This window comes from Miniopterus schreibersii (genome assembly GCF_964146895.1).
Source record: "Miniopterus schreibersii genome assembly, chromosome: X".
Taxonomy (NCBI): Eukaryota; Metazoa; Chordata; class Mammalia; order Chiroptera; family Miniopteridae; genus Miniopterus; species Miniopterus schreibersii.
In genome coordinates, this window is record NC_138104.1 from 42,190,288 (window position 1) to 42,209,341 (window position 19,054).

At 33.3% G+C, this 19,054-nt stretch overlaps 1 protein-coding gene across 1 annotated transcript in view; it reads right to left on the reverse strand.

The window, feature by feature from the left end:
- DACH2 (dachshund family transcription factor 2) overlaps positions 1-19,054 on the reverse strand; it is a 679,609-nt gene that overhangs the window by 89,062 nt on the left and 571,493 nt on the right. Inside the window, exon 9 of the mRNA XM_081125625.1 lies at positions 17,237-17,320. Within this exon, the coding sequence (XP_080981751.1) occupies positions 17,237-17,320 (84 nt within the window). The remainder of the gene's footprint in view (positions 1-17,236; positions 17,321-19,054) is intronic.

Consider the following 19,054-nt stretch of genomic DNA (forward strand, 5'->3'; position numbering starts at 1 on the left):
AGATGGCAATAGAGATAAGTTGCCTCAACTTCACAAAGAGTATCTACAAGGAAATCTACAGATAACATCACACATAGCATGGAAAAATTCAATGTTTTTTCTGCTTCAAAGAAGTCAAGGATATATGTTTTCGCCATTTAAAATTTAATGTAGTACTGAAAGTCACAGCCATTGCAATAAGAAAAAACAAAGGAAATAGAAGGCATGAAAATAAAAATAAATGCAGAACTAAAACTGTTTTTATCTGTAGATGGCATGGGCTGTCTATTTAGAAAATTTCAAAGATTAAAACAGACCAAACAGTTTTAGAGATAAGTAAATTTAAGTAAAATGGCAGAATATAAGAGCAACATATAAAAATCAACAATATTTCTATATACAATGAGAGAGGTGCTGTGAAAACTGAATTTGAAAATATGAAATCATTTATAATTGTTTAAACAATGAAATATGTAGGTATAAATGTGACAATTTTGTATATTACTTGTATACCAAAAGCAAATTTTTCTGATAAAACAAATCAAAGGAAAATAAAATTAATGGAAAGACACATTGTGCTCATGAATTCGAAGACTCAAAATATTAAAGATGTACATTTCCTCCAAATTACTCTATAGTTTTAATGAAATGTCTATCAAAATCTCAGCAAGGATTTTTATGGAGAAAGATTAGCTTTTATGAAATATATAGATAGCACAGGCTCTAGAACAGTCATGACAATTTTGAAAAGACTAAAGTAGGAGGAATAATTCTATATGGTGTTACAGCTTCCTATGAAGATTCAATAAACAAGACAGTGGAACTGGCAGAGGAATAGATATATAAATAAAATAGAATAAAGGACATATAAATATGAATGAACAAGTACAGATCACAGATTTTTCACAAAAGTGCAAAAGCAATTCAATGGAGGAAGAATAGCCTTTCAACAAATGGTGCTAGAGCACTTGGATTGTTTTCATATGTTGACTATTGTAAATGACATTGCAATGAACATAAAGGTGCATATATCTTCTAAAATTAATATTTTGAGTTTCTTTGGATATATATACACAGAAGCAGAATTGCTGGTTCATGAGGCAGCAACCCAAGTGCCTAGCAATAGGCAAGTGGATAAAAAAGTTGTGGTACATCCACCAAAAACCTGCTAGAACTGATAAATGAATTCAGTAAAGTAGCAAGATACAAAATTAACATTCAGAAATTGGTGGCATTTTAATACCAATAATGAACAAATAAAAAGAGAAACTAAGAAAACAATACCATTTACAATTGCACTAAAAAATGAAATACCTATGAGTAAATTTAACCAAGAAGGTCAAAGACCTATACTTGGAAAATTATAAGGCAGTGAAGAAAGAAACTGAGGAAGATACAAATAAATTAAAGCATATCCAGTGTTCATAGATAAAAATAATTAAGATCATTAAAATATCCATATAACCCAAAGCAATTCATAGATTCAATGCAATTCCTATCAACATATCAATGGTGTATTTCACAGAGCTAGATAAAATAGTCCAAAATTTATATAGAACCACAAGAAATCATGCATAGCAACGATGATTTTGATAAAGGAAAAAGAAGTGGAAGAATCACACTACCTGATACCAAACTATACTACAAGGTCATAGTAATCAAAACAGCATATGGTACAGGCATAAAAACAGGCATATAAATCAATAGAACAGAATAAGGAACCCAGAAATAAACCCAAGTCTATATGGGCCATTAATATTTGACAAAGGAGGCAAAAACATACAATGGGGTAAAGAGGGTCTATTCAATAAATGGGAAAATTAGACAGATACTTGTAAAAAAGTAAAAATAGATCACCATCTTACACCATATATAACAATAAACTATAAATGGATTAAAAACTTTAATGTAAAATTCAAAGCCATGAAAGTCCTAGAACAAAACATAGATAGAAAAATCTCTGACAATTTTCTTAGTAATACTATTTTTTGATGTATCCCCTCAGACAAAGGAAACAAGAAAAAAAAAAATAAACAAATGGAACTACAACAAACTAAAAAGATTTTGCATAGCAAAGGAAACCTTCAACAAAATGAAAAAACTACTAAATTAGAGAACAAATTCACCATTGACATATTTGATAAGGAGTTAATTTCCAAAATTTGTAAATAACTCATACTACTCAACACCTAAAAAACATACAATCTAATTAAAATATGGGCAGGGGTCCTGAACAGACCCATCTGCAAAGAGAACATACAGCAGGCCAATAGACATATGAACGGATGCTCAACTCCACTAATTGTCAAAAATGCAAACTAAAATCACAATTAGAAGAAAGCAGGGGTGGGGGAGTGGGTGGGGAGACATTAATCAAAGAAATTATATACATCTATACATAATCCATGGACACAGACAATAGTGCAGAGAAGGCTTGGAGGAAGGGCAGATTCAGGGTGGAGAGAATCAATGGTGAAAATGGGGCCAACTGTAATACTTTCAACAATAAAGATAAATTTAAAAACAAAAACACAATTGGTTATCACTTTCCACCTGTCAGAATGGTTCTCATCAATTGATCGTTAAATGACAAGTGTTGGTGAGGATGTGGAGGAAATGGAACCCTCCTGCACTGTTAGTGGGAATGTAGATTGATGCAGCCACTATTGAAAACAGTATGGAGTTTCCTCAAAAAATTAAAAATGTTTCTGCCTTATTACCCAGTGATTCCACTTCTGGGGATTTATCTGAAGAAACCCAAAACACTAATTTTAAAGAATATATGCACCCTTACGTTCATTGCAGCATTATTTACAACTGCCAAGCTATGGAAGCAGCCCAACGGACCATCAATAGACAAGTGGATAAAAAAACAATGTACATATTTACAATGGAATATTATTTGGTCATAATAAAGAATGGAATCTTTCCATCTGTGATAGCATGGATAAACCCAGAGGGTATTATGCTCAGTGAAATAATTCAGTTAAAGAAAGACAAATACTTTATGATTTCACTTATATTTGGAATCTAAAGAACAAAATAAGTGAATAAGCAAAATTGAAACAGACTCATAGACACAGAGAGTGAACTGGTGTTTGCCAGAGGGGACAGGGCTTGGGGAACTTCATGAAAGTTATGATTGGATTAAGAAGAATAAATCTGTAGTTATGAAATAGTCATGAGTATGTAAAAGTATAGGGAATGTAGTCAGTAATGTTGCAATAAGTATGTATAGTGCCAGTTGGGGTACTGGACGTATACATGGAAACACCATGTTAAGTATATGATTGCCTAACTACTAAGCAGTACACCTGAAACTAATAAATAAAAATGAAGGGAAAAAAAGAAATGTAGTGTTGCATACACATCAGGGAAAAATTACAAATTCATTTAAAAAATCAACAATAGTGGTCCATTTATACGATGGAATATGACTTGATCATAAAAAAGAATGAACTTTTATAATTTGTGATAACATGGATGGACCTAGAGCATGTTATGCTAAGTGAAATAAGTCAAAGGCAAATACCATAGTATTTAATTTATATGTGGAATCTAAAGAACAAAGTAAATGAAGAAACAAACAAAACAGATTCAGACTTATAGATACAGAGAACAAACTGATGGTGGCTAGTGTGGAGGGGGTTGGGGGGCTGGGTTAAAAAAATGAAGGGATTAAAAAGTACAAATTGGTCATTACAAAATAGCCATGGGTTGTAAATTTCAGCATAGGAAATATAATCAATAATATAGTATTTATTGGAGGTTCACTTTGTAAATTATGTAATGGCCTAAGCTCTATGTGGTAACTTGAAACTAATATAAAATAGTATTGAATGCCAACTGTAATTGAAAAATAAAATTAAAAAAAATGGTGCTAGAACAAAGAAAAAGATCTTCGACCTGATATTATGTTCATAAATGTAAAAAGTAAACTTATAAAACTTACAGAAGAAAACATAGAAGTCTTCAGGGCCTAGGGCTAGGCAAAGGGATTTCAGACTTCACACCAAAAGCACCATAAAAGAAAAGAATGATAAGTTTGATTTCATCATTAAAAAAAAAAAAAATGTTCTGCAACACATCCTTTTAAGAGTATATAAAAACAAGTTATAGAGTGGTGAAAATATTTGCAAACCACATATTTAACAGAAGACTTGTATCTAGAATATATTAAAAATCTCTCAAATTAAACAATATGGAAACAAAAAAACAATTAAATAATGAGGGAGAGACATGAAGAGACACTTCACCAAAGAGAATATACAGTTAAGGGGTTCAGTATCACTAGTCATTAGAGAAATGTAAACTAAAACCACAATGAGATATCAGTACACATGCTCATAAGAACTAAATTTTTAAAAAAGCACAAAATACTGACAAGGATGTGAACAACCTAAATCATTTATATAATGTTGGTAAGAATATAAAAATGGTGCAGCCCCTCTGGGAAAGAGTTTGGTAGATTGTTATAAAACTACACATATAATTACCATATGACCATGTAATTGCCCAGAGAAATGAAAAGTTAAATTTACATAAAAACCTGTACATAGATGTTCATAGAAGCTTTAATAAAAATTAAGACTGGAGAATCTGGAAAGATGGCAGCACTGTAACAAGAAGCAGAAGGCCCTTGCTCCCAGCCACAGGCTTGATTAATGGCTAAAATACTGTTTAACCTACTTTGAAAAACCAGAGAAATATACCTGAGTGGACATGTTTTAAGTAGGGAACACTAAAGAAACATCATAAAGTCCACCTGTTGAAACTGCCCATACAGAAAAGGCAACAGATTGAAGTTAATCTGAACCTGCAGCAGACCATTGTATGGGGAAGAAAATTGGAACATAGGGTAGAGACTGAGGAGTTGGCTTTGCAGCAGAGACTAATTTTCCCACAGTGAGTGCCTGACAGCAAAACCTCTAAGTAAGGAGAGCAATACCCCAAGCTACACTAGCTGACCTGCACCCTGAAGACTCTTCAGAAGACACTGGAGTAAGACCAGATAACCACAAGGGGGAGGCAAAATAGCTGACAAGTGGAGGTGGCCCACAGAGAGTCTTAGATCAGCCAACTAGCTAAGGACACCAGAGCCAAGCCTAGACAGCTCTTGACCTTGGCTGATACACAAGTACCGCTCAGGATAACCAAAATCAGCATACAAAACAATGAGCCTAAGACAACATAAACTGTCCAGATGAAACTCACTTGATTGATTTTTTTTCTTTTTTAGAAAAGAGAGAAAAGAATTGTTTTCAATTTTTAAAAATTTAAAAATTTTTAAATTAATTTTTTTAAATTTTTAAATTTTTAAATAAATTTGTATTGCTTTGCTGTTTTTTTATTTTATTTTATTGCTTTGTATATTTTTTTGTTCCATTATCAAGATTTTCTTGATATTCTTTGGTTATTTGCTGGGGTATTATCATTATAACCAATAAGTTTACTGCCTTTATCTATTATTTCCCCCAAATCTCTTATAAGACTCCCTCCCTGCCTTTGCTTTATATCTCTTGTTCCATTGGCATAACACTTTTTTCTTTTCTTCTTTATTTCTTTTCTTTTTCTCCCTTCTGTCTTCCTCTCTCTCTCTCTTTTTTTTTTTTTTTTTGTTTATTTGTTTCTGTTTGTCTCTTTATTGTATTTTTATTTGTTTCTTTTTCAAATATTTTCCTATTCGTATGCTCTACCCTTACTTTTTTGCTTGCCTTCTTTCAGACCTTTTTCTCTATCCCTTTTATATCCCAATAACTTCTCTATTTTTTATCTTTATTTTATATTTTTATTATTAGTTTTATTTTTCATTACTATTGATAATAATATTCTTTTCTCTTTCTCTCTCTATTTTTTCTTTCTCTCTCTTTTTATTTTCCTTTAGTATTTGTGTTCTCACTTTGCTCTCCCAATTCTACTTTCACTTGGGATGTTTTCATTGTGAGTGTCAGGATATTTTGTAAAATAGTGCTTGTTTACTGGCAGTTTGATTGTGTATTGTCTTGCTTTATCAACACCCATACAACAGCTCACACAATATGGTTCAGGCTGAGCCACACAGTTATCCAATCAGAAAGGAGAGTCCTCCTAAGAATGAGTGAACAAAAATCTAGCTGCAATCACAACAGGAGAGCCCAAAGAAACCACTAAAGGGACACCCACAAAAGGGACACACCTAGAGCAAATAACTCTGAAGTATAAAGAAAACACACATCTGGCCTCCACTGAAGATACACTACAAAATCCCAACCCACAAGACTGGGAGACAGAAAACATATCTAAGATACAGATACAAACACTAAGAGCAACCAAAAAGGGGAGACAAAGGAACAAGCTTCAAACTAAAGAAAAGTAAAAATTGCCAGAAAGAGATCTTGATAAGATGGGATTAAGCAAGTTATCAGAAATTGAGTTCAGAGTAATGGTTATAAAGATGCTCAAGGAAATTAATGAGAACAAGACACTTAATGGAAAGGTTAAGGAACTTAGTGAATACATGAAAAAAAAAAAAAACAGCTAAATATCATAAGTAAGAACCAGACAGTAATGAAGAATACTACATCTGATATCAAGAACATGCTGGGAGAAATTTAAGGCAGGTTCAATGAAGCAGAGGATAGAATAAGTGACGTAGAAGGTAAGGTAGAAAAAACACGTAATCAGAGCAGCAAAAAGGAAAAAAAAACACACTTAAAAAGCATGAGGACAGTCTAAGGGAGCTTTAAGACAACATGAAGCAAAACACCATTTGAATCATAGGTGTAATACAGGGGGAGGAAAGTGAGCAAGAGATAGAGAATTTGGTGGAGAAAATATTGACAGAAAACTTCTCTATGCTGGTGAGGGAGAAAAACACACACATTCAGTAAGCACAGAGGGTTCCAAGCAAGAGGAACCCTAAGGAACCCACTCCAAGACACATTATAACTAAGGATATTAAGGCCTGCAAGAGAGAGACAATCAGTCACCTACAAGGGAACCCCTATAAGGTTGACAGCAGATTTCTCAACAGAAACACTTCATGTCAGGAGGGATTGGCATGAAGTTCTCAAAGTAATGAAAAGAACATGCAACCAAGACTTTTTATCCAGCAAGGCTATTGTTTATAATTGAAGGTGAAATAAAGAGCTTCTTAGACAAAAGAGGGATAAAGGAATTCATTACCACCAAGCCAGCATTGAAAGAAGTGCTAAAAGGACTGCTTTAAGAAGAAGAAAAAGAAATATTGAGAGAAGGTACATCACGTAAAGGGAAAAAATGGATTTAAATAAGCATATATCAATAGTAACCTTAAATGTAAATGGAGTAAATGCTCCAATCAAAATACATATGGTAGCTAAACAGGTAAGAAAACAGGACCTATATATATGCTGTCTACAAGAGGTCTAAGAGCCAAAGATTCACACAGGGTAAAAGTAAAGGGAAGAAAAAAAATATTCCATGCAAATGGAAATGAAAAAAAAGCTGGACTAGCAATACTTATTCCTAACAAAATAGACTTCAAAATAAAGATTATAAAAAAAGACACGAAGAAACAAAGAGAGAGGACCCAAATAAATAAAATCAGAAATGAGGCCCAGCCGGGCATGGCTCAGTGGTTGAGCATCGACCTAGGATCCAGGAGATCTGGGTTCAATTCCCAGCCTGGGCACGTGCCCGGGTTGCGGGCTAGGCAGCTGATCAATGACTCTCTCATCATTGATGTTTCTATCTCTCTCTCTCTTCCTCCTTTCCTCTCTCTGAAATCAATAAAGATATGTTTGTGTTTTTTTTTTAAAAAAAAGAAAATAAAAGAAATGAAAGGGGCTATATAAAAACTGACCCAATAGAAATAAGACAGATCATAAGAAAATACTATCAGCAACTATATGCCAACAAACTGGAAAACATAGGTCAAATGGAAAATTCCCAGAAGCACACAATCTTCAAAAGCTGAAGCAGGGAGAGTCAAAAAACCTGAATAGGCTGATAACAACAAATGAAGTGAAAGTAATAATCAAAAAACTACCAGAAAACAAAGTCCAGGACGAGATGGATTTATAGGCAAGTTTTACCAAACATTCAAAGAACTCACACATATTTTCCACAAACTATTCCAGAAAATTCAGGGGGAAAAGAAACTCCCAAACTTTTTTATGATGCCAGCATCATACTAATCCCAAAATCAGATATAGACACTACAAAGAGAAAATTACAAGTCAATAATGCTGATGAACATAGATGTTAAAATCCTCAACAAAATACTAGCAAACCTGATCTAGCAATACATAAAAAAGATCACACACCACAACCAAGGGGGATTTATACTGGGGATGCAAGGATGGCATAATATCCACAAATCAATAAATGTGATACATCACATAAACAAATTGAAAGAAAAAATCACGTGATCATATCAATAGATGCAGAAAAAGCATTCGATAAAATTCAACACCATTTTTGATAAAAATTCTCAGCAAAGTGAGAATAAAGGGATCATACCTCAACATAATAAAGGCCATATATTACAAGCCTAAAGCCAACATCATATTCAATAGGCAAAAACTAAAACCATTTCCCCTAAGAACAGGAACAAGACAGGGTTGTCCACTTTCACCACTCTTATTCAACATCGTACTGTAAGTACTTGCCACAGCCATCAGACAGGACGAACACATAAAAGGTTTCCAAATTGGAAAGGAGGCAGTAAAACAGTCATTATTTGCAAATGCATGACATTGTACATAGAAAACCCTAAAGACTCCACCAGAGTACTACGAGATTTGATCAGTGAATTTGGCAAGGTAGCTGGATATAAAATTAACATCAGGAAATCAATGGCATTTTTACACACCAACAATGAACCCTCAAAGAGAAACTAAAAAACAATACCATTTAACATTGCAACTAAAAAATAAAATACCTAAGAATATGATTAACCAAGGATGTAAAAGACCTGTATTCGGAAAACTGCAGGACACTGACAAGAGAAATAGAGGAAGATAAAAACAAGAGGAAGAATATACCATGTTCATGGATTGGAAGAATTAATATCATTAAAATGTCCATACTACCCAAAGCAATTTATAGATTCAATGCAATTCCTATTAAAATGCCAACAGCATATTTCACAGAGATAGAACAGATGTTCCAAAAATTTATATGGGACCAGAAAAGACCTGAATAGCCCCAGAAATCTTAGAAAAGAAGAAGAGTGGGAGGGATTACTTTACTGGATAGCAAACCGTACTACAAAGCCAATGCAATCAATACAGCCTGGTATTGGTACAACAACAGACATATAGATCAATGGAATATATCAGAGACCCCAGGAATAGATTCATGCAGTTATGGCCGGTTAATTTTTGACAAAGGAGGCAAGAGCATACAATGGAGTAAAGACAGTCTCTTCAATAAGTGGTGCTGGGAAAATTGGACAAATACATGTAAAAAAATGAACCTAAATCACCAACTTTCACCATACACAAAAATAAACTCAAAATGAAAGAGACTTAAATGTTGGTCACAAATTTATAAAAATCCTGGAAAAAAACAGGCAGTAAAGTCGGACATCTCACTTAGTGGAATTTTCACTGATACATCTCCTAAGGCAAGAGAAACAAAAGAAAAAATAAACATATGAGACCACATCATACTAAAATGTTTCTCCACTGTTAAAGAAAAAGCCTCAAAATACAAAGGAACCCCATGGTCTGGGAGAACATATTTGCCAAGGATGTATCTGATAAGGGGCTAATTTCCAAAATGAACAAAGAACTCATACAACTCAAGAAGAGGAAGACAGATAATCCAATTAAGAAATGGGCAAAGGACCTGAATAGACACTTCTCCAAAGAGGACATACAGATGGTCAAGAGACATATGAAAAAATGCTCCACATCACTAATCATCAGAGAGATGCAAATTAAAATCACAATGAGGAATCACTTCACACCTATAAGAATAGCTACCATCAACAAATCAATAAATGGCATGTGCTGGTGAGGATGTAGAGAAAGGGGAACCCTGGTACACTGGTTGTGGGAATGCTGACTCATGCAGCCACTATGAAAAACCATATGTAGGTTCTTCAAAAAATTACAAATGGAACTGTCTTTTGACCCAGTGATCCCACTTTTAGGAATATATCCTAAGAATCCTGAAACACCAATCAAAAAGAATATATGCACCCCTATGTTCATAGCAGCACCACTTACAATAGCTAATATCTGGAAACAGCCCAAGTGCCCATCAGTAGATGAGTGGATATAAAAACTGTGGGACATTTACACCATGGAATGCTATACAGCTGTAAAGGAGAAGGATCTCATAGGATATACGACAGTATTTGTGGACCTGAAGAATATTATGCTAAGCGAAATAAACCAGGCAGAGAAAGACAAACATCTCATGATCTCATTTATATGTGGAATCTTAAGAATTTTAAAAATTGATGGACAGAAATGAGTCAATTACATGGATCAGACTGACGAATCTCAAAAGGAGTGCAGCAGATGGGTGGAAGGGGAAAGATTAACCAAAAACTTATATGCATATATGCATAACCCAAGGACACAGTCAACGGTGTGGTGAGGAACTGGGGAGGGGGGTTGGGTGGGGTGGAATGGGTCAATGGCTAGAAAAAGGGACATCTGATATTTTGAACAAAAACAACAAAAAACCCCAAATCAACAAATGTCATGTGCTATGGAGAATGTGGAGAAAGGGAAACCCTGGTACACTGCTGGTGGGAATGCAGACTCATGTAGCCACTGTGGAAAACAGTATGGAGTTTCCTCAAAATATTAAAGATGGAACTTCCTTTTGACCCAGTGATCCCACTGCTAGAAATTTATCCTAAGAATATGGAAACACTAATCGGAAAGAATATATGCACCCCTATCTTCACAGAAGTGCAAATTATAATACCTAAGTTCACAAAACAGCCCAAGTGTCCATCAGTAGATGAGTGGATGAAAATACTTTGGGACATTTACAACATAGAATACTATGCAGCTGGCTGTAGAGAAGGATCTCATACTTTGGGACAGAAGAGATGGACCTGGAGATTATTATGCTAAGTGAAGTAAGTCAGGCAGAGAAGGACAAACATCACATGATCTCATTTACATGTGGAATCTAAAGAACTTAATAAACTGATGAACAAAATAGATTCAGTGACATAGAAGCATGGGTCAGACTGAGGAATCTCAGAGGAAAGGTGGGGGTGGGCAGGTGAGTGGGGAGAGATTAACCAAAGAATTTATATGTATATATGCCTAATCCGTAGACACAGACAATAATGCGGTGAGGGACTGGGGAGGGGATTGGGGGTGGCATGGAAGGGGTCAATGGGGAGAAGAAGGGACATTTTTAATATATTGAACAATAAAATAAATAAATAATAAATAAATATAATAAAGACTGGAAAAGATATACCTACAATGGATGAATGGTTATACAAACTGTGTTTCATCCATATTGTGGAATACTACTGTGCCATTAAATGGGAGAAAAAGAACTATTGACATATGCAAGAATTTGGATAGTATCAAAAGATTTATGCTGTGTGAAAAAATGATAACCTCAAAAAAGTCAAATACTTTACAATTTCATTATAACATTCTTAGGATGATGGAATTATATATATGGTGTATAGAATAGTGGTTGTCAGAAGTTAGTAATCAGGGTGGGGAGGGGGTTAATAAATGAATGTCAGGAGATACATACCTGTGGTGATGGAACAGTCCTATATTTTTTATTGAAGTATAATTGAGATACAACATTACATTAGTTTAAGGTGTACAACATAATGATTTGATATTTATATACACTACAAAGTGATTGCTACAATAAGTAAAGCCACCTTTGTCACCACGCAATATTAAAGTTTTTTTCTGTAATGTGATCTTTTAAGATTTACTTTCTTAGGAACTTTCAAATTATAATATATTATTGTTGACTATAGTCACCATGCTGTACATTACATCAGCAATGACTTATTTTATATCTGGAAGTTTGATCCTCTTAATCTCCTTCACTCATTTCAGCCAAGCCCCATCCCCTCTCACTTTTGGCAACCACCAATTTTCTCTCTGTATCTATGAGTTTTGTTTATGCTAGATTCTACATATAAGTGAAATTGCACAGTGTTGTTCTTTGTTTGTCTGCCTTATTTTACTTAGCCTATTTTTTTCAAGGTCCATCCATGTTGTGCCAAATGGCAAAATTGTACTCTTTGTATGGCTGAGTAGTAATTCATTATATATATAAACCACATCTTTATCCATTCATCTGTCAATGAACACAGGTTGTTTCCATATTTTGGCTATTGTAAGTAATGCAATGAACATATGGGTGTACATATCTTTTCAAATTTGTGCTTTTGTTTTTCTTTGGGTAAATACCCAAAAGTGGAATTTCAGGATTATATGGTAGTTATTTTTTTAAAAATATATCTTTGTTGATTTCAGAGAGAGGAAGGTAGAGGGAGAGAGAGAAAGAAACATTAACGATGAGAGAGTCATCATTGATCGGCTGCCTCCTGCATGCCCCCAACTAGGGATCGAGCCTGCAACCCAGGCACGTGCAGTAGTTATTTATAAAAAATTTTCCATTACAGTTAATATTATTTTGTTTTAGTTTCAGGCACACAGCATAGTGTTTAGAGAGTCATATACTTTACAAAGTGATTCCCCTGATATTTTAAGTACACACCTGACATCATACATAGTTATTACAATATTATTGACTATATTCCTTGTGCTGTAGTTTATATCCCTATGACTATTTTGTAACTACCTATCTGTACTTCTCAATCCTTTAACCTTTTTCAGCCTCTCCCAACCACCCTCCCCTCTGGCAAAAGTCTTCATACTGTTTTCCACAGTGGCTGCACCAATTTATATTCCTACCAAAAGTGTACAAGGGTTTCCTTTTCTCAACATCCTCACCAATACTTTTTATTTCTTGTCCTTTTGATAATAGTTATTCTGACAGGTGTGAAGTGATATCTCATTGTGGTTTTGATTTGCATTTTGTCTGATGATTAATGATGTCAAGGATCTTTTTATATGCCTGTTGGCCACCTGTATTTCTTCTTTGGAAAAATGTCTATATAGATCTTCCACTCATTTTTTCATCAAATTCCTTTTTTTCTTTTGAGATATGTGACTTCTTTATATATTTTGGATATTAACCCCTTATCACAGTCTTATATCTTGATTATGGTGGTAGTTATACCAATCTACATAGGTGATCAAATTTCATTTAAGGGATACATATAGAGACATACACACCAATGAATGTGTGGAAAACTAGTGAAATTAGAATAAGGCCTGTGGATACACCAATGTAAATTTTCTTATTTTTTTTATCATATAATTATACAAGATATTGCCATTGGGAGAGATTGCTTGAATGGTACATGAAATCTCTCCATATTCTTTTGGCAACTTGTTGTGAATGCATACTTGGTTATAAATAGAAAGTATTAAAAATGAAAGTAATTCAAATAAATTTTCCAGTAAGATATACTCCTTGTTTTTCTTACTTCTATTTAGAAATATTGAATGGCATAAAATGCAAAAAAATGTGTATTTTACTTTCCATTATGCATTTTTTAATTTTTCAATTACAGTTTACATTCAGTATTATTCTGTATTAGTTTCAGATGTATAACAAAGTTGTTAAAAAATCATGTACTTTACAGAATGTTCCCCCAATGCTTTAAGCACCCACCTAGTCCTTTATATAATTATCATGATATTATTCATTATATTGCTTATGCTGTAATTTACATCTGTGTGACTATTCTGTAACTACCAAATTACTGCTTAATCCCCCCACCTCTTTCACCCAGCCCCCTAACCTCCCTCTCTTCTGACAACTGTCAATCTATTCTCTGTATCTATGAGTCAGTTTCTATTTTGTTTGTTTGTTTATTTTGTTCTTTAGAGTCCACATATAAGTGGAATCACCATTATGTATTTTAACTTCATTATAAAATACATTTGCAATGATGTATATATTTTAGTTGACCCAGTACATAAGTCTCTCTTATTAAAAAAAAATAATATTCAAAAGATATATTTCTCATTTTAATAAGGGTCAATAATAATTTCCAAGCAACTGAATAGTACCACTAGGTCTTAAAGATTTAGTATAGCAACTAAGTTTTCTCAGAATAAAGAAAGAGATGCATCTTATAAAATACAGGATATTTACATTATTATACTGTCAATATGTAGCCCAAACCCTCCTCTAAATTGAAATTAGCCTATCTGCATATAAATAAATGTGATAATACTTTTATTCATGATGAGATATACTTTAGATTGTTATGATCCAAAGATGTTAAAACTAGTAAGCTTTCCATCTATATCCTGTGGGTTGATTTAAATTGTAATGGTTCAGAGGACTCAAGTTTTGGGCTACATGATAAATTTATTGTTCTACTGTTTCTATAGTATTTCAGATTTGATAATCAGTACTTCTTATATATAAAGCTTTCAATAAATGCATTCAATACAAAATGTAAAATATCAAAAGCCCCTATTCTTGCTAGTGGTTTGAGAGACCAGAGGCTGTCAAGGGAAGAGGGTCTTGCTTTTTGTCTTTGCTTTTACATGAGTAAACTAAGGAAGATGATCCTGACTGTTCTAAAAATACCAGAGCTGTTAAAAGCCATGTAACACAACAATGTAAAATGCAAATTGACTTGGCCAATTTGTTTGAAAAAGTCTGTGGAAAGTAAAATCAAAGTCTTCACTTGACTGACCATCTGGTGTAGTCAAAATACAGGACTTGAGTCAAACTAGAGTTTTGAGTCAAAACTAAAATAGCTATTTTGGTAAGTCATAGTGGATACAGTCTAGATGAACATTACTGCCAGGAAAGCCCTGATAATAAAGACATGAACAGTCTGCATATAAAAACGTAAAGCAAAATGCAAATTATCATTTGAGACATGTATCGCACTCTCACCCAATTTTACAAGGCATAGTAAAAGACAAGCTACATGAAGCAAACTCTAATGATATTTCTTCATTTTCTAAAAATTTCCACATAATAGCAAAGCTGACATTTTTTAATTTCCAAAGCTATAAATCATTTTTAAAATCATGATGATATTACTCAAAACAGATGTGAAAACATATGTTTGCAACAGTTGTATAAACTGCTTACTTGTCATACTTAATAAATGTTGAGACTTCTACTTTAACTATGTTCCCTTTTAATAGCAAAATTTACTTGAAGGAAATACATTTCGTCTTAATATCACAAATATAACTGGCAGTACTAGACATAGGCCACCTCAATTAAAAGAAAGTTTTCTGTTATAACAAAGATGCAGTTTAATATGCCACTCCTGTCTATTAATGTCTTCATCAGACTGTGTGACCAACCTCTTTGAAGGGTGTAAAACCGTGCCATTACACAGCAAGATATTCAAAAGTGCCAGTAGGTACCACTGTGTATTTTATGAAAATCAGTTACCTGTATATCTGTATAAGTGCTCCAGCTGATTTCTCATAAGACACAGCAGTATGTACTTGAGCACTGAAGTACCCAGGCCAGCCCTAAATGTCATTTTAACTTAAGGAGTTTGCAGTACCAATAAAATCATATTACCAGGTACAGCTTGATATTTTCCTAGAAAAGTTGCTTTACTATCAAGCTGTTCTTTAAATAGTCATGACTTGGTAAGTGGGAAAGAGTTCTCAGGAACAAACTGTTATTGGGTTATGAATAAAGTTTCATCTTTAACTAGAATTTCATTACCTGTGTAAGAATTTGGGTAGTTTAATATACTGAACTTAACTTCTTTCATTCTGACTATTTTGAAATCAATCATTTACATTTCAGAGCCCCAGAGGGTATAGCCTTTCAGTGCTTGGATGAGAAAATACTAAACAGGTGGCAAGGAAATCAACCATGGATCAATAAAATTAAAATCATACATTACTCCAAATTCTAACTAAAATGCTCATTTAGGTTATTAGGAAGTTCAATCTAGAGAAGAAAGAAAAATGTATCTATTAAGTCTTCAGTTCAGAAAGTCTTTTTTCTCTATTATGAGCATCTTTAGTAGAGATAGAAAAAATGCACCTTACAGGGAAGTACAAACAGCCCATCTGAGGATCGGATAGATTACATGTTAGTTTATGTTCAGCTCACAGTTACTGTCTAACTCACGGTGATAGTCATAAAGCAAAACTTATAACATATGCTTACAAACATTTGATGGATGTTTGATATATTTTCAAAAATATTTTGAAATATGTTGATGTATTTTCCCTTTTTCTTACTTTTGCAGCTTTTTATGCAAGATTGTACTCAGCTTTCATATCAAGATAACGTGACTTTGAAATTGTTACTCCCTACCTTCTTTAAACAGGTATCTTAAGAAAAACTGCATACTATGCAGAGGTGGTAAATGTACTTCAGTTGATCAAAAGCCAGATTAATGTCATATCTACTACCATTCCAGGTAAATATTGATTGGAGTTCCTTGCTAAGCTTTCATCTGAAATGTCCAAATTAGCATACATTTTTAAAATCACTTTTGAAAGTTGAGGGAAATATCTCTTCTTTGTGACAGAAATTCAGTTTTCAAGCATAACCATCAAATGGTGACTCATTTGAAAATAGTTAACAAGAGACCGTCTTACTCCATTGTATGGGAGTATGTGGGGAAAGATTAATCAAAGAACGTATATGCTTATATGCATAATTTATGGACACAGATATTGGTATGGAGAAGACATGGGGGTGCAGTGGATGCTGTGTGGAGGGGATCAATGGGGGAAAAGGGGACATCTCTAATACTTTCAAGAATAAAGATAACTTAGAAAAAATTTTCATAAAATAAAAATATGAGGGGAAGAAAAGGGGACATTTGTAATACTTTCAACAATAAAGATTAAAAAAATAAAAGATACATTAAAATAATAAAAATAAGTTAAAATTGTTAGCAAAGTGGATGTACAATTTAAAAAAGAAGTCGGATGTCTCTAATCAGGCATAATAAAAGGGTTGTAAGGTTACATTTCCAACCGCAGGCACAGACAAACTTCAGGCTGATTATGTAATTTAAAACAGCAAATAAACAAGCTTCAGGTAAACACTATTGTTTTCCTACAAAAATCATTTATCTAAAGCCAGTATGGATCTATTCTGACTTAAGGAAATGTGGATGCAATAGACAGTACTGGTATGTTAATTGAGTTTGTATCTAATCTTTATATGTACATCACATAAGAAAAAATTATTTTACCTTTATTATCCCTTTGGAATTTTTTGATGGTTGGTCCATTATCCTGATCAGCAATAAGTTCCTCTCTATGGTTGGACATCATAACTGTAAATAAGAGATATAACTGAGTGATTCCTTGCAATTCACTCAAAAGAAAGGCAGAAAAGCATTGTACAAATGGCTACTTTATTTCAATAACAACTAACACGAATTTTATACACTTCTGAAAAAGTAAAAACATTTGTGTTGGTCAGATAATAATATAATTTACAAATCAATTAGCTGCTTAATTATGTGATTTTTAAAAATAAAATTAATATATAATTGCCAACATATTCCTTTAAATCATTTAAAATATTTCTTTTTCAAAATGTTTGTGCAAATTAGCTATTTACCTCTGTAATTAATATATTTCCCAAAATGCTTCTGAAGAAAATGTACCACTTAAGTTCATAAATTTAAAACATTATGCATTATGTTACTTTAGAGTATTTGCACATATATATAGTAAAATTAATAGTTAAAATATAACTTTCTGTTTTATTGTGTTTGTGCACAAAAATTTTATATTTAAAGAGGGAACTCATGCCAATTTTCATAGTTTATCATTTAATTTTCTTTAGTTATATTTTATTTAAACTTTACATAACTTTAAAATAAACTTTATATAACTTTAAAATAAAAATCATCAAACCCTTTTTTCATTTATAGACAATCTCACTATGTGTTTAGACAATTTAGAATGTGATTGAAAGCTTAATTATTGCCAAGGGAATTAGAAATGTTTTATGTTTTCAAGATGTTTTTAGAACATCATATCCCTTTGGAAATATTTGATTTTACTTCTAAGTGTAAGATGCAATACTTTTATGATATATCTATCCTATGTGCTCTGCTTTTAGTCAGCACTCAATAAAAAATTATCTCCCCTTCCTTTTTTCTCAGTTACTCATCAAAACACAATATCTCCAAAGAAGATGTGTCTTTCGGTTTTTTTATTCATCAGTGGTCATCCAGCTTATATTTGCTTGTCTTGCTCAGACGCCCTCCTATCAGTTGCATGCAATGTTGTAACAAACAGGTAGTCTGTGTTCATGGAACAGTAAAGCTAGAAGACCAATGTCAACTTTTCCAGGAATTAAACTTACTCCCTTAGGTCCATTAGCCTCAAGTTCTATCTTAGTGGTCTTTAACTCCAGCTACACATTAAAATCTCCTAAGGTGATACTGAAAAGCAAAACCAAGCACTTCTGCCAGGCTCTATTCCAGACCAGGTAAATCAAACTCTTAGCATGCAGCCTAGGCATTCAGATTTGTAAATGCTCCATAAGTGATTATAATGAGGATCCAGGTTTGAGATCCACTGTGCTCACTATGAAGTTAAAAAGCCATAAACAACATACAATGCTGACAGGCTAAGAAGGACTTGGATAAATTTCCACAAGAGAGAAATCATATTCATCTGTTCCAACACAAATTCAGGACATAACACCTTCCTTAATCCTTCAATTCCCCCCACCCAGCCCAGTGGGGTTAAAAAAGTATTATTTTGGAGAGGCTATAAGCAATCATTATTGGGAAGTATAAAATTTAGAGTTCAAATAAAGAGTGTCCCTATAGTAAATAAGACTATAAGAAGAGCAAAATTCATTTTCCCTAAAGGAAATAGATACTTAAGAAATTGGATTGTGTAGGTACAGAAGATTAACAAAGATTTTGCCTAGCTCACATGGTTCATAATTATATACTAAATGAGAATTTGTTACAATTGACTGAATACACTTAGTGATATCTGTGTAACTGAGTAAGACCAGACAGCAAGAGATGATAAGCAAACAA